Raw genomic sequence first — 15,366 nt, 5'->3', positions numbered from 1 at the left:
TGACACACTGACAGACTGACACACTGACACACCGACACACTGACACACTGACACACTGACACACTGACACACCGACACACTGACACACCGACAGACTGACAGACTGACACACCGACAGACTGACACACTGACAGACTGACACACTGACACACTGACAGACCGACAGACTGACACACCGACAGACTGACACACCGACAGACTGACACACCGACACACTGACACACCGACACACCGACAGACTGACAGACCGACACACCGACAGACCGACACACCGACACAGTGACACACCGACACACTGACACACTGACACACTGACACACCGACAGACTGACACACCGACAGACTGACACACCGACAGACTGACACACCGACAGACTGACACACCGACACACCGACAGACCGACACACCGACAGACCGACCAACCGACACACTGACACACCGACACACCGACACACCGACAGACCGGCACATCGGCACACCGGCACACCGACACACCGACAGACCGACAGACCGACAGACCGACACACCGACACACCGACAGACCGACAGACCGACACACCGACACACCGACACACCGACACACCGACACACCGACAGACCGACAGACCGACACACCGACACACCGTCACACCGACAGACCGACACACTGACACACCGACACACTGACAGACTGACACACCGTCACACCGACAGACCGACACACTGACAGACCGAGAGACCGACACACTGACAGACTGACACACCGACAGACCGACAGACTGACAGGCAGACACACTGACACACTGACAGACCAACACACTGACACACTGACAGACTACAGAGTGACAGGCAGACTGACACACTGACAGACTACAGACGGACAGACAGACTGACCATCCGACACACCGACACACTGACAGACTGACACACTGACACACTGACACACTGACAGACCAACACACTGAAACACAGACACACTGACAGACTGACACACTGACAGACTACAGACTGACAGACAGACTGACAGACCGACACACTGATACTGACAGACTACAGACTAGCAGTAGATGCTTTAAGCTTTATGCTGCTGGATCGATTCTCATGGTTGTGACTGGTTGTTTTGATCTTTTTCATCTCCAGAAGAGTCAGCAGATGATCCAGAAGACCAGGCTGGCCTCCAGCCGACTCCCCTCTTACCCCCCTTCCTGCCCCCCCTCTTACCCCCCTTCCTACCCCCCCTCCCTACCTGCAAACTGCACCCTGCGCCTCCACCCCTCCCTCCCTTCCCTCCCCTCCCTCCCCTCCAAAACAACACGTCAAACCACACAGAAACCCAAACGCTTCAACCTGGCCCACACCGCCTCTCTACCACCGCTAGCCAAAGCTCCGGCAGACAGTCGGCCAATCGGCTGCCTAGCCCATGTGCCTGGACCCGCCCCCTCACAAGCTGTCACTCTAATAGCCAAGACCCCCAATGATCCGGTCCAAAGGACCCTGCCATTGGCTCGGCCACCTGCCCATGGGACGATGCACCCAGTCTCCCCCCCCCCTGTGTGTGGAAACGCTAGGCCGTCCTCCACCCGTACTGCAGCGCCACCTGTTGGCCAGAGGAACCAGAGGCAACCAGACAAACCCTGTAGACATAGTTTGATCTCCAGCGCCCTCCTGCCAGCCCCGCCCCTCTCGTCCAAGTCCCACCCAGACCAGAGAGTCGCACCGGGTGTCATGATGCCCATGAAGCCGGACTACATCCTGGTCCAGATGATGTGGACGCCCAGAACCTGTCAGGTACAAAGAGACGCCGAGCATCCTGATGTAAACTCCCAGCATGCTCTGGGTGTCGGACAGAGTTCAGAGGAGCAGCTCCACAGACAGGAGGAGGAGGAGGAGTCGTCTTCTGGAAGCTCCTCCCCCAGTTTGCACAGCCAAGCAGGCAAGGTGGAGAGAAAGATGGAGGGAGGGGAGGCAGAGAGGAGAGAAGAGAGGAGGATTGTTGGGAAAGAGGAGCAGATGATGAAGAGGGAGGAAGGAGAGGAGCTGATGGAGGAGTTGGAAAGTTTAGCATCAACATCAACACTGAGCCCACTGTCTTCTCCAGGAAGAAGCAGAGAGGAGGAAGTGCAGGAGGAAGAGGAGGAGAGAAACTGGACTGTCCAGGGAATCGTCACTTGTAACGGAGGAGAGAATAGCGGTGGAGAGGAGCAGGAGGGAGGAGATGGAGGCAGCGGAGGAGGTGGAGAGGAGGAGCCAAGTGGAGAAAGAGAGGGAGAGCATGAAGGAGAGGAGAGGGGAGAAGGAGAGGAGGATGGAGAGAGAGAGAGCGGAGGAGAGAGGGATGACGATGGAGAGAAAGACGGGGATGGAGAGCAGGACAGGCAGGGCGAAGAAGAGGAGGAAGAGGACTTTGATGACCTGACTCAGGATGAAGATGAGGAGGAGGTGATGTCATCAGCCTCAGAGGAGTCGGTGCTCTCTGTTCCAGAGTTACAGGTAAACTCATGTTTCATCAACAGTGAAATGTTCTGTGACTTCCTGCCACATGCTGAGGTCAAAGGTCGTTTCCTGTAGGAGACGATGAAGCAGCTGACGTGGCTGGCGTCCGAGGGCCGGCTCTGCGGAGACGCCGACTCCGAGGAGGATCACTCCCCCGGCTCCCAGGAGGAGAACTCTGAGGAGGAGGAGGAGGGGCCTGCCAAGGGGGAGGAGTCAGGAGAGGGGAGGAGCGCCAAGGTGACGGGAGACGAGGAGACGCCCTCCGGAGAGGGAACGCCTCGATCTGGGGGCAGGGGTCCTGGACGAGGAAGAGGTGAGGAAGAGTGAGGTCACATCCTCGGCATGTCTGATACAATACACACACACACACACACGTATATATATATATATATATATATATATATATATATACATACACACATAATGACCTCATACACACTTAATGTCAAGTCAAATTTTTATTTGTATAGCACATTTCATACAAAAAGCAACACTGTGCTTCACATGCTTCATATATAATAAAATAAAATACGAACATACACATGCACACATGCAGAGGACATAGACAGTTTAAAGTACATGTAATTCAGATAAAACAGCAAAAGCCCAACATTAGTGTGTTAAGTCAAAAGACCGAATTAAAAACAGCAGCAAAAAGAAATGTTTTAAATCTACTTTTAAAAGAAGTGAGTCTCTGATGTCACTAGACGTTCTGTCTGTTAGGAGCGTCAAAACTAAATAAGCTTCTCCTGCTGCAGAGCGAACGGCGAACAACAAGGAGGCCGATGACCTGAGGCTTCTTGTTGGTTCATAAGCTATTCCTTGATATAATGTGGAGCAGGGCATTCAGAGCCTTATAGACAAGTAGGAGGATTTTGAAATCAATTGTAGTATTTGCTTTACATGAATGGATTTAAGAAAAGGTGTAATGTGTGTATAGTCTGTAGTCCAGAGAAGAGACCTGCTTGTGACAAAGGCATGCACCAGTTTCTCAGCATCTGATTTAGACAGAAAGCCTCTAATTTTTTACACAGTTTTGAGGTGATAGAAAGCTGATCTTGTGACATTATTGATCTGATCAGATCAGCATCTATGATTACACTAAGATTCCTGCATGTTCTTTGCTCTCCAGAGAAAAGGAACTGAGGTTGGCTGCAATTTCTTGTCTCTTTGCTTTTGCACCTAAAATAATAACTTCTGTTTTGTCACTATTTAGTAGCCATCCATGTATTAATGTCCTTAATGCATTTAATCAGTGATTCCACAGAGCTTAAATCATCAAGAGAGAGGGAGACGTAAAGTTGCGTGTCGTCCGCATAATTTCCGTATATGTCCAAGCATAGAACAAAAGAGGACCAAGGATTGAGCCCTGTGGAACCCCACAGGTCACAGTGACTTTATCAGATGCAAAATTTTCAATAGAGACAAAGAAATTCTTGTCTAGCAGGTAGGTCCTGAACAAATTTAGACCAGGACCAGACAGTCCTAGCCAGTTTTTTAGTCTGTCTAGTAAAATCTCAAGATCCACAGTGTCGAACGCGGCGCTGAGATCCAGGAGTACGAGGATTGAGAGTTTACCGGAATCGGTGTTCATGTGGAGATCATTTACAGCTTTAACAAGGGCAGCTTCTGTGCTGTGGTGCGATCTAAAACCAGACTGCAAAACATCAAATAGGCCATTTGTGATTAGGTAGCTATTCCATTGATTAAACACAGTTTTTAGCCCCGCGACAGCAGGGGTTCCATGGATGGTGTTGGTCGGTCGGTCGGTCGGTCGGTCGGTCGGTCGGTCGGTCGGTCGGTCGAAGTGGGTCCAGGCAGCAGGTGGAGGATTTGAGCTTCAGCACAGCATGCTCCAGTGCCGTGGAGTCCACAGTAGTGAAATGTGTCATACCACAAGTCCTGTTCTTGTGAGTAGGTAACACCTCTTCCTTGTCAACACTCAAAGAACTTATTTTTTCTGATGGTAGTGATTTTGTGGTAGAAAGTAGCTCTGGGTGGGTGGAGAATTAAGGATTTATGAGCCGATCAACAGTGGAGAACAGCACTTGTGCATTATTCAAATTATTGTGAATGATTTTAGAGAAAAAAACGATTGTCTGGCATTTTTTATTTCCTTGTTATATCTGTTGAGGCAGTCTTTGTAAATGTCGGATCTGAAGCTTTTTTACTCCATTTACGTTCTTCCGGTCTACATTGTTTTGTTTTGTTTTTTTACAGAAATATCATTTGTCCAAGGAGCTTTTTGTTATTCAGAGATTATTTTTGTTTTCAAAGTTGCGATATTGTCAATAAGATTTTTTACTTTCAAGTTAAAATTGTCTACCAAAACATCCGGTGATGATGAAGTAGACAGTACCAGATTGGACATGGAGTTAGTAAAGGCTTCAGCAGTGTCATTATCAATATGCCGTTTTTTCACAGCTTTCATCCTCAATCATTTTTCGGGAAACATCAAAACAAATGCAAAAATGATCTGATACTGTGATATCCTCGATTAAGGTTACAGTAACATTAAGTCCCTTGGCAATAATCAGATCCAGAGTGTGGCCTCGACTCTGGGTGGGTCCAGACATGAGAGAGAAGACAAATCTTCTAGTAGGCTTATGAACTCTCTGGAGTCATGGTCAGTTGGGTCATCAACATGGATGTTAAAGGATAAGGCTGGTGTTTTTTAATGCATTGCTTACCGTCAACAAATCCTATGAAAATAACAAAATCAGCAATGATTTTGTTTTGCCAACAAGTCTCGTCCATGTCGCCGGTGCCCAGTAAAGCCTCATGTCCCAGCAGCCATAGAACTGCATGTATTAAAAACTATTAAAAACCCGTCACAGAGCCATGCTGCTGCTCTGCAGCATATTTCATCATCACGATGCACCGGGCGGGCCGACTTTTTCCTCAAACAACTTAATAAGCCGACCGTAAACACTTTGCGATCTCAGGAAAGTAGTTACGTAGCACCGAAAATAGTCCCCGGCGTAATGAAGAATTTGTTCCCATTTGATTTGGTAATAACTACAACAGCCTGACTTTTCGTGGTAACAGTAAAATTGAAACTATGTCTTTGTGAGCTGTATTTCAAGGTTTTTAGCTTACAGTTGGAGCCAATGACTTCCGGGTTGAAGGCTAAAAACGGTACGTGGGAAGTCAGAAAGTAACGGTAGAGCAAATGCATTGTTGATTTTGTTATTTTCATAGGATTTGTTGATGGTAAACAATGCATTACAGTATTTCCCCTAAAAAAAAATTCAGGCCTGGTAGTACGCACCGAATTAACCCTAAACAGACGAGGCGCGCGGGATGGCATATTGGCGTGGTCGGCTTCGGTCAGGTGGCGCAGCAGGCGGTCTGCAATTTATATTTGCGTTCAAATTTTTGTTCGCTTGGTATATTCAAGACTTAAAACAAAGTGATCACAAGGAGAGGATGACTTAATAAGCTGCATTTATTGCATAAAAATAAGCTGTGTAACCTATGACCTTGGCAAAACATTAGCTTTATGACCTTTGCAAACATTAACATTATGTCTTCCATCTTCTTAATTTCTCCCTTTCTTCACAAACTCCCTCATATCAAAGCTGTCACGTTTATGTGTTTGTTTCCTCAGCAAGAGTTGTGACTTGTGATCAGGCAATAATTAGGAAAGCCTAGGGGACCTAGATATCTCTCTCTCTCTCTCTCTCTCTCTCTCTCTCTCTGACATAGGCCTAAATAAATTAAACAAACCTAAACATGTATCCTTGTTTACTTTTGTGGTAATTCAATAACAGACGCAATTTTCAAAAGGCAAGTGATAATTCAAAACCAGAGAGACCATCATCCTACAATGTGTTGCATTTAAAACTTGCATTAGTACAGATGGATTCATCAACAACAACAGTGAAGACCCTGGTAAGTTGATCATTTAATATATTTGTGCTTCTGTGGTGATATAATGGAGATATGACCATCTATAGTGTTTTCTATGGTGTTTTCCTGTGAAATGCGCGCCGTGGCATGTGGAGAAAATAGACCAGACGCCGAAACTGGCGCTCCAGATCGCGAGCCGGCCGCGGAGCTCCCTGCCACGGCACAGCCGGTCTGAACGGTCAAATCGGTTACATGGGCGCCGAAAGGAAACTGGCTGCGCTTCCCGGCGCTTCCGCATGCGGTCTGAACCCGGTGTTTAGGACACGGTGTGATAGCAGTGGCACTCGCATCGGGTCAAGAGTTTCCCAGGCAACGACACAGAGGTTGACTCACGTTTCGGAACAGCGCCGCACAGAGGCTCCCAAACGCAAATGATTATTGATTTCCGAATGAATGGATATTTGGCGTTATTTTTGGCCTGGCAGGGGTTCTTGTTGGCCTGGCGGCCCGCCAGGCCTGTGCAATTATAGGGGAAACACTGCATTAAAAAACACCAGCCTTATCCTTTAAAGTCACCTGATATGATGATATGATCAAAATCTGTAGACATTTTGGACAGTAGCTCGGAAAACTCTTCAAGGAAACCATTTTTACATTTTGGCGGTCGGTAGATGACAACACAGAGAACAGAGCTTGTAGAACAAACAATCTTGCAGCAAATGGAACAGCAACTGTGCTGACTAGTGAGATAAGTGAAAATATTTTCAGAGTGAGAAATTGAGTTGTATTGAGTTCTATAGTAATAATAAAATAATGTCAAAATATTATTTACAGACTGTATTTACAGAAAATTTTATTTTTTAGGTCACACAAAGGTGGAATTGTTGCAGAGACATTTGCAAGGTCAATTCAACTCAATTCTCAGTTAAATCAACAAGTGATATTCTCCTTTGAAATATCCGCTCGAGCACGCCTGGCATTACGATGCCTTCGCCTGCTACAGTCACTGCTGCCATGATCACTGGAAAGTCTGGGCGTGACACCCCTTATAAATGCGCTTCAATTACCACCAACTCTCTGAAGACGGTAATAATTTCACTCTAACTGCGTGTGGCAATTAGCACCGATCTTTGTGAATTGGACAGTTTTTGCAATGAGGCTCATTTGCATAGAAAGGGGCCAATTTTCCGCCAAATGTATGCATATTACCTAATTTAAATACGTGCAAAAAGCACAGGAGCACCGAGACGCTATTTGCGTGGCAGCGCAGTTAGCGGTGCATTTCACCCTTTGCGAGTGCTTTGTGAATTACACTGTTTCTTTTTGTCTTATTTGCACAGGTTTAGCATCAGCAAAAGCCACACAATCCTTTTGTGAATTCGCCCCTGAGGTTCAGGCAGTTAATACCAACACTACGGTTCAGGCAGTTAACACCAACACTGAGGTTCAGGCAGTTAACACCAACACTACGGTTCAGGCAGTTAACACCAACACTGAGGTTCAGGCAGTTAACACCAACACTGAGGTTCAGGCAGTTAACACCAACACCAACACTGAGGTTCAGGCAGTTAACACCAACACTACGGTTCAGGCAGTTAACACCAACACTGAGGTTCAGAAAGTTAACACCAACACGGTGTTAACACCTCTAGTTCTGTGAGGTCTGAATGGGGAAAGAAGCGGGCGAAGCAAACATGGTCTGATTTTCAGCAAACGAAAATTAGTACACGTCCTGGTACGCACATGTAATGGCCTCATACACATGTAATGTCCTGGTACATGTCTACACGTGTATTGACCTGATACACACGTGTAATGTCCAGTAGTGCTGGGCGATGTGACCTGAGATTCATATCACTATATACTGTCACATTTACCTTGGTAACAATAATTTGTTTATTTTTTTAACCTCGCTGCAGAAATACTACATTCAGCATTAGCGTTGTAAATTTAAAAAGTAGCCTATGCTTTTATTTTGAAGGTAAAGCCACCTTACTTCCAGTCTTATTCTGTCCATCTCTAACTAGCTTGACGCAGCCGATCAAACACTTTCTATGGTACTTTGACTGTCAGTTTAACTGAAGTAACACAAATGAAACTTTATTAGTTATAGTATATAGTTATAGTTATATAGTTTATGCAAAGTTGGCTACTTGACAAATGTATTTCTTATCACTCTAATGGAATTGCGTGCTTTGTGTAGATGTCAATCAAAATCATGCCAGTTTAAATTAAAAATCCATCCTAAAACACTTAAATATTAAACACAGCTATTTGTTAAGTTTGAATTTCTGGGCTCAATTTATTGTTTGTTGGTGTATTTCTCTTCTTGGTGGGTAACTGGCCAATCGTAGACGAGGTGACGTCACCTCCAGATATTTATAGTTTGATATGAGAAAATGTTTCAGGATGTAAAACATCAGCGGTAAACGTCAGGTTTTGGTGTCAGTCCCTCAGGACCAAAGAGCAAGCTTCTTTCTAGAGCCGCCATTTTGCACTAAGAGACGTTCAACAATCACACAGGGAGAAATCCATCGTAGAAGAGGAGAGAGACCAATTTCTCCACGGCTGGTAACCTCAAGAGACCGGAATGCATTGCAGCCACAGTGTCCATCTTTCTTTCTGTCGCAGCGTCTTGAACAACCGGACACGGCAAACCATTGTTCTCTCTCCACTCACTTTTCCTCAAATGGAGCTTCCTCCACTCACTCTGACTCTCTCCACCTAAACATATTCAGAGCATAGAACCTCCTTCTATGGGGGTTGCTGAAAGTCATTCTGGGAAATGTAGGAAATCACTAACTGGGGTCGTCAGCCCGGTCTTCCTCCTTCACCCCTCTTTCAGTTCTCCCTCTCTTCTTCTCCCCCTCCAGGTCGAGCCCGGCCTCCTCGTGGTCTGAGGAGGAGTCGGCAGGAGCGTCACAGTAAGGATTCGACCAAACTGCTGCTGCTGTACGATGACAACATCCTGGACAACGACCCTCACAGAGAGAGCAAGGACGTTGCCTTCGCCCAGAGTTACCTCGGCCGGGTGAGAGGACATCTAATATATTATTATTCTATTATTATTTAATCAAAATACAAAAAGTGGTCCACACTCAAGCTGTTTTATTTATTTTATTTTATTTTCCAATGAAAATTAAAAAATATGCACTTGCACACGTTTTCTTCAGTGTACAGACTCACAGCATTCTCCAACTTTAAAGTGTCCGGAGGCAGCAGCAGTTCATCAGCTGCACAACAGACTGAGAGACTTTCAGTCACATCCACAAACACCTAAAGAAGTACCGGACCATTAAACAACTGTATTCAAATCAGAGAATCTGAATATGACTGCCTTGTGCACCATTACCATGGCGACGATCTAAACATACTACAGCTGATATGACGTTAGCTTTAGCTACCCTTAGTCAAAACGAACTGAGACTTTGGCTCTTTTTTTTTATTAAAATCATTTGACAGCACAAAACGCATATCGCTAAACAAACAATACATGCCTGGGAGTCTACCAAACTTAATATTTGACTCCAGATGTTGTTCCAAATGCAAATATGACCGTTAAATAGCACTCGTTCGCTAGCCGCGTTAACGAGCTAGCTAACGTTATCATAACCTAGCTGGCTAAAGAACGGTTATTCAAGTAGCTGACCATAAAAACACATAAATGGCAACTAAGAACAAAAATAATGTTTCGGTTAGCTTACCTACATTTCTATGGATACATGTAGATGCTCGGTGACATTTAACTCACCTGGAAAATAATAATATGCACAAAACTAGGTCCGCTGGCACAGCTGCTATAATCCTTGCTTTGCTTCTGCTGGTAACTGCAAACTGGAAAACCAGCGCAAGCTCACTACATTAGTAGCACCTGCCTGCAATCCAAATATGAACTGCCTTGTGTAACCATACATCCCCAGCAAAATTAAAGAAAAAACAATGAGGGAGTGTCTGTTTGGGTCTGAAATAATGCAGCACCATTGCATGCATAACCTCTAATCTAATATCCTAACCTGACAAAAAAAAAAAAAAAAGTTCCCAGAACGTTCCTGGAACCAGCCTTGTGAATTCTTAAGGTTTTGTAAAGGTTTTCTAAATGTAACCACACGGGAACCTTCAAGGAACGTTCTCCAGAGGTTCTGTGGAGACATTAAAAAAATAACTACACCGGAACCATTAGAGAACATTCCCTGCCGGTATTTACCTTCCCGGAACATTCTTGGAACGACTGAACCAAACCGGAACGTTCCCAGAACGTTCTTCAAAGGTTATAAGAAATGTAACCAAACTGGAACTTTGGGGGAACGTTACAGGAACGTTACATGTTTATTGGGTTACCAGCTAAATGATAAACCGTAATAAACTATAAAGTGTTTAAAAACATGACAGGATTGTTCATCTGAATTTACTGCATGGAATTCTTGGAATGTGCTTTACTCACCTAACCCTAACCCACTCATCTCATCTTTCCTATAGCCGACCTTACAGTGTACAGTGTAAGTGTATAGCCATCCTTACAGTCTAGGAACGTTAAAAAGTTACAGTAATCCATTACAACTATATGACTGGCAACCACATGAAACATGAGCCATAACCATTCAAGAATATTTGTGGCCACTACATAGACACAACCACTGAAAAGAGTCCTCCTGTTCAAAGGTTGGACAAACTATAAAAATGGATTGAACTCCTCATTCAGGCCAGCTGGTAACGGGATTAGTTTTATATTTCCAGCAGGCCTCTCTGTTGTTTTTGACTGGGACAGTTGTCGTGCTGGAGGTCTGAAGGTTGTTTTAAGAAACATTTTAGATGTAGCCTTATTGCTTTTAACCATTTCCAGCTTTGAGATTTTTATGTTTTTATATGTGTTGCTCAGACCCGTGTGTGGTTATCTATCGCCCCCCAAATCTAAGTTGAATGTTGTATGGTGATATTGATACAACTGATCAGTTGGTTGACATTTAATGATGCATCATCGGAGAGGAACAACATGAACACAGTCAGTGCTGCTAGTCTCTCCTCGTACTGAGAGAGACCTGTGATCTATATAGTGGTCAATTGCGTACATGACAGATAAAGTAGTAAGACATGGCTCCTGCATGTCTCCATATGCCTGATAGCTGGCGTAACAATTGACGCTTGGAGCCGAAGGTCCTTGTAACAGGAACATCAGCACATCCTGAAACCAGGTCAACGTTGGTCAACTGACAAGAGCAATTCCTCAGAAGTATGACCAAGTTATTATGTCCGGGGATTTCAACATCCATATCGATGCCTCTTCAAAGAGCCTCGCCACAGTTCTTAAATGTCACAGAATCTTTTAATTTTGTTCAACATGTGTCTGGGCCAACTCATAACCATTAGATTCAATTTTTACCCTTGGTTTGAGTATTAATCCATTGTCCTTGAAGACGTGTTTGTCTCAAGCAGCCAAAACCACGGGTGAATTTTGAAGCAAATAAGGAAGTGGCTGAAAGCTGCAGTTCCTCTAACGTCCGCTAGGGTTGGCTCCAAAAAGACTCCAAATCCCGCCCAACTCCATTCAAGTCAATGGGACCACAGCTCAACTTATATATAACGGTAACGGGATATAACCGTTACAAAACGGGGTTGTTTTTTCTGAATGATTGACAGGTCGCCTGTCCGGTGATTGACAGGTTGTCGATCATGGACCAATAGCAGGCGGAGCTGCGGCGCTGTGGGAAACCCCCAGCTTCACTCTGGCTGCTCCGGCTCCAAAAAATGACAACATGGCGGCGCTCGTAAACCCAAATTTTTGGCTTCAAAATGCCCTTCAGAAACGTGTGGGTGAAGAACACTCACTACTCCATCTGTTTTACAGTCTGTGGTTTTTATCAGCTCATCTGTGGATTAGGTTTGATTCTGTAATGCCGGCTGACCTAAGTGCCATAAATACACTAAACGCTCTCGCATCTTAAATGAACATAGTGCTTCAAAATTCTCGTCCTAGTTCAGCACCAAGTTACCTCATCTTCTCAGTCTTCTAACACCAATGACTTACTAAACTGTTCTAACAGTCTTTACCAATCTACTCTAGACGACATTGACCCCTTAAATGTAGATCCAGGCCTTCAGCAAACGCTACTCCCTGGATTAAGAATAGGTGGAGTCTAATATCCAGAGTCTAAACAGAATGTGTGGGAGAGCTCCAAACTCGACATCCACTACTTACATATGAAAAATCTATTAACCACTTATAACCAAACTATTTATAGATGTGATGGCAAAATATTTCTCCAATTGAAATTCCACAAATTGTCATAATCCCAGGTTTCTATTCAGCACTATTGACTGCCTTGTGAACCCAATTCCGTCTGTTGTCGCTGCCTCTTCAAACGCAGACTGCGAAATGATTTGTTGATAAAATAGATGTCCCACTCAACAACCTTCAGTAATAGGTCTATATCTCACCCTCACCCAAACACCCTAAACCAGTTTGTACCTCTTTCTCCGCAAGAATTTATGGACAATATTTCACAAATGAAACCGTCATTGAGCCCCATTGACATTGTACCCACTAATTTTCTAATTGGAATTATGGATGGACCCTGCCTATTGTCCATTATCAACAGCTCGCTGTCCTCTGGCTGCGTTCCTGATTACTTAAACTGACGTATTCAGCCTATCCTTAAAAAACCTCAGTAACTACAGGCCTATTTCTAAATTGCCCTTTACCTCTAAAGTTATGGAGAAGGCTGTTTCAAACCAGCTGCTTGCTGTGGTAGAAAGTAACAATCTGTATGAAAAATTCCAGTCTGGCTTTCGTCCACATTCTTTCGGCTCTCCTACACATTCTGTTTAGACTCTGGATATTAGACTCCACCTATTCTTAATCCAGGGAGTAGCGTTTGCTGAAGGCCTGGATCTACATTTAAGGGGTCAATGTCGCCTAGAGTAGATTGGCAAACACTGTTCAAACAGTTTAGTAAGTCATTGGTGTTAGAAGACTGAGGAAGATGCGGTAACTTGGTGCTGAACTAGGACGAGAATTTTGAAGCACTATGTTCATTTAAGATGCGAGAGCGTTTAGTGTATTTATGGCACTTAGGTCAGCCGGTATTACAGAATCAAACCTGGTCTGGTCTGAAGTTGATCGGGCTTTTGCTGTTTGGGCTCCTAGACTCTGGAGCCTGAGGAGATCAGGCTGGCAGACTCAGTGCCTTCCTTTAAAACGCTGCTGAAACAAACATTTTTACTGGAAGGCCTTTTTATAATCACTCTACTCTCTTGTATATGTATTTTATTTATTTATGTACGTGTTTTATCCATTTCATCCGATGAATATGGTGTCAAGCACAATATGGAAGCACTTTGTGACATTTGTTTTGAAAAGTAATAGTATTATTATTATTATTATTAACATTATTATTATTATTATAATTATTATTAATAAAATGACCTCCTCTTCAACCTGGCAAGACTTTTTGGTGCCTTGCAGGTCTTCAATACAGCGGGTTATTTCAGTGAAATGTCTTGCCACTATTGAGGTGATTTTGTCTTTAAGGGGGACTTATGTTTTCCAAATCTTACTTTTAGAGGGTTAAAAGTCTTATAGCCTATATACACCTTTCGACAGGGGAACTTAACATATAAACTACACACAAAGAATGTTTATTCTCTTATTGTGGTCCAGGTACTTTTAAAATTCAGTATGAAACTCAAGATATAAATGACCATGGAACACAACAAAAGAATCAAAAATCTTCACGCAGGTGTTTTTTAGGTGATAACAGTGGTGTGTTGGTGAACATTCTGTTAGGTTCGCGAGGCGCTGCAGGACGTCCCAGGGAAGGTGGAGGAGTTCCTGGCTCTGCTGTACGAGTTCGAACAGGTGGGAGAAGGACGGGATGTGGTGGCGTTGTTCAGGAGGCTGCGCTGCATCCTGGGAGATCGGACCGATCTCCTCCGAGACTTCGCTGCCTTCCTTCATCCGGAGCAGGCACTGGAATGTGGCCTGGTAAAGTCTACAGTCTACATTTTAATTATACCAGATCAAACCAAATATTCAGAATAACTCTCAAGCAATGATTGAACTCACTGTAGGAGCAAGTTGCGAATGGACCACTAGGGTTGGATACCGAAACCTGCCACTATGGCACCGGTTCCCATACGACCGGTACCTACCGGACCAAATCACAACGCAGATTTCGGTGCCTCATTTTGGTGCCACTTGAAAATACAATGCCTGAGCTGCTCATTAAAATATCTGCCCTCTGATGCTGCGAAACCGCTGCACGCCCTTTCTGTTGTGGGTGTGTCATTTTGAGCGCGCTGCTTGAAATTCTCTGTATTCCTCTGGTGACGCGCCTGCTGCTTTTCTATTCGGTGCAACTCGCCTTGCACATTCCAACTTCCAGCCAAAAGCCAAACAGCAGCGCCGCTCGTCAATGTCACATTTTGGTCGCTTAGCCAATCAGATAAAAGAAGAGGCGGGTCGTAAAGGTTTTCACTAACGATAACTTCCGGTTCATACAAACTCTCCGTTATTTGTTAACATGTATACCAGCTATGACAAGTAATTAAGGACAAATAGGTTTAGTTCATAAAAAAACTTTTAATAACTAGAATGTCACAATAAATAGAAAATGTTGATGTCAGGAGAGTTGTATTTTGCCAGAGGAAGCAGACATGGTTATACAGTATTTCTGCAAAAGAATTGTTGAAGTAGAAGAGTAGAAGAGTTTGAGTAGAAGTTTAGAAGTTTGCACTTTGTGGTTATTTATAAATATAATTTAAACAGTTAAGAGTTAATATATTGTTACATTTCTTTGCCTTTGCAATAAAAAAAGATGTTCTTTAATATTGTTGTTTGCGCTTTATTTTAAAGAAGGTATCGCTTCAAAAAGTAAGTACTTTAAAAGTATCGTTTTAGCACCAGTATCGGCAAAATCTAAACGATACTCATCCATACAGACCACTGGACTGGGAAAATGAGAACGTCAAACTTTACTGTTAACTTCTTACTGTGGAATTCCTCGTTTTCTTTTTAATTATTTATTTTTTATTTTTTTTTGGAAGTG

At 44.1% G+C, this 15,366-nt stretch overlaps 1 protein-coding gene across 1 annotated transcript in view; it reads left to right on the top strand.

Moving 5' to 3' along the window:
• LOC139918262 (GON-4-like protein) overlaps positions 1–15,366 on the top strand; it is a 67,111-nt gene that overhangs the window by 33,743 nt on the left and 18,002 nt on the right. Inside the window, exons 20-23 of the mRNA XM_078287213.1 lie at positions 1,121–2,470; positions 2,549–2,786; positions 9,199–9,356; positions 14,106–14,303. Of these exons, the coding sequence (XP_078143339.1) occupies positions 1,121–2,470; positions 2,549–2,786; positions 9,199–9,356; positions 14,106–14,303 (1,944 nt within the window). The remainder of the gene's footprint in view (positions 1–1,120; positions 2,471–2,548; positions 2,787–9,198; positions 9,357–14,105; positions 14,304–15,366) is intronic.

The sequence above is a fragment of the Centroberyx gerrardi genome, chromosome 12 (assembly GCF_048128805.1).
Source record: "Centroberyx gerrardi isolate f3 chromosome 12, fCenGer3.hap1.cur.20231027, whole genome shotgun sequence".
NCBI classification, from domain to species: Eukaryota; Metazoa; Chordata; class Actinopteri; order Beryciformes; family Berycidae; genus Centroberyx; species Centroberyx gerrardi.
This window is presented reverse-complemented; position numbering and strand designations above follow the sequence as displayed.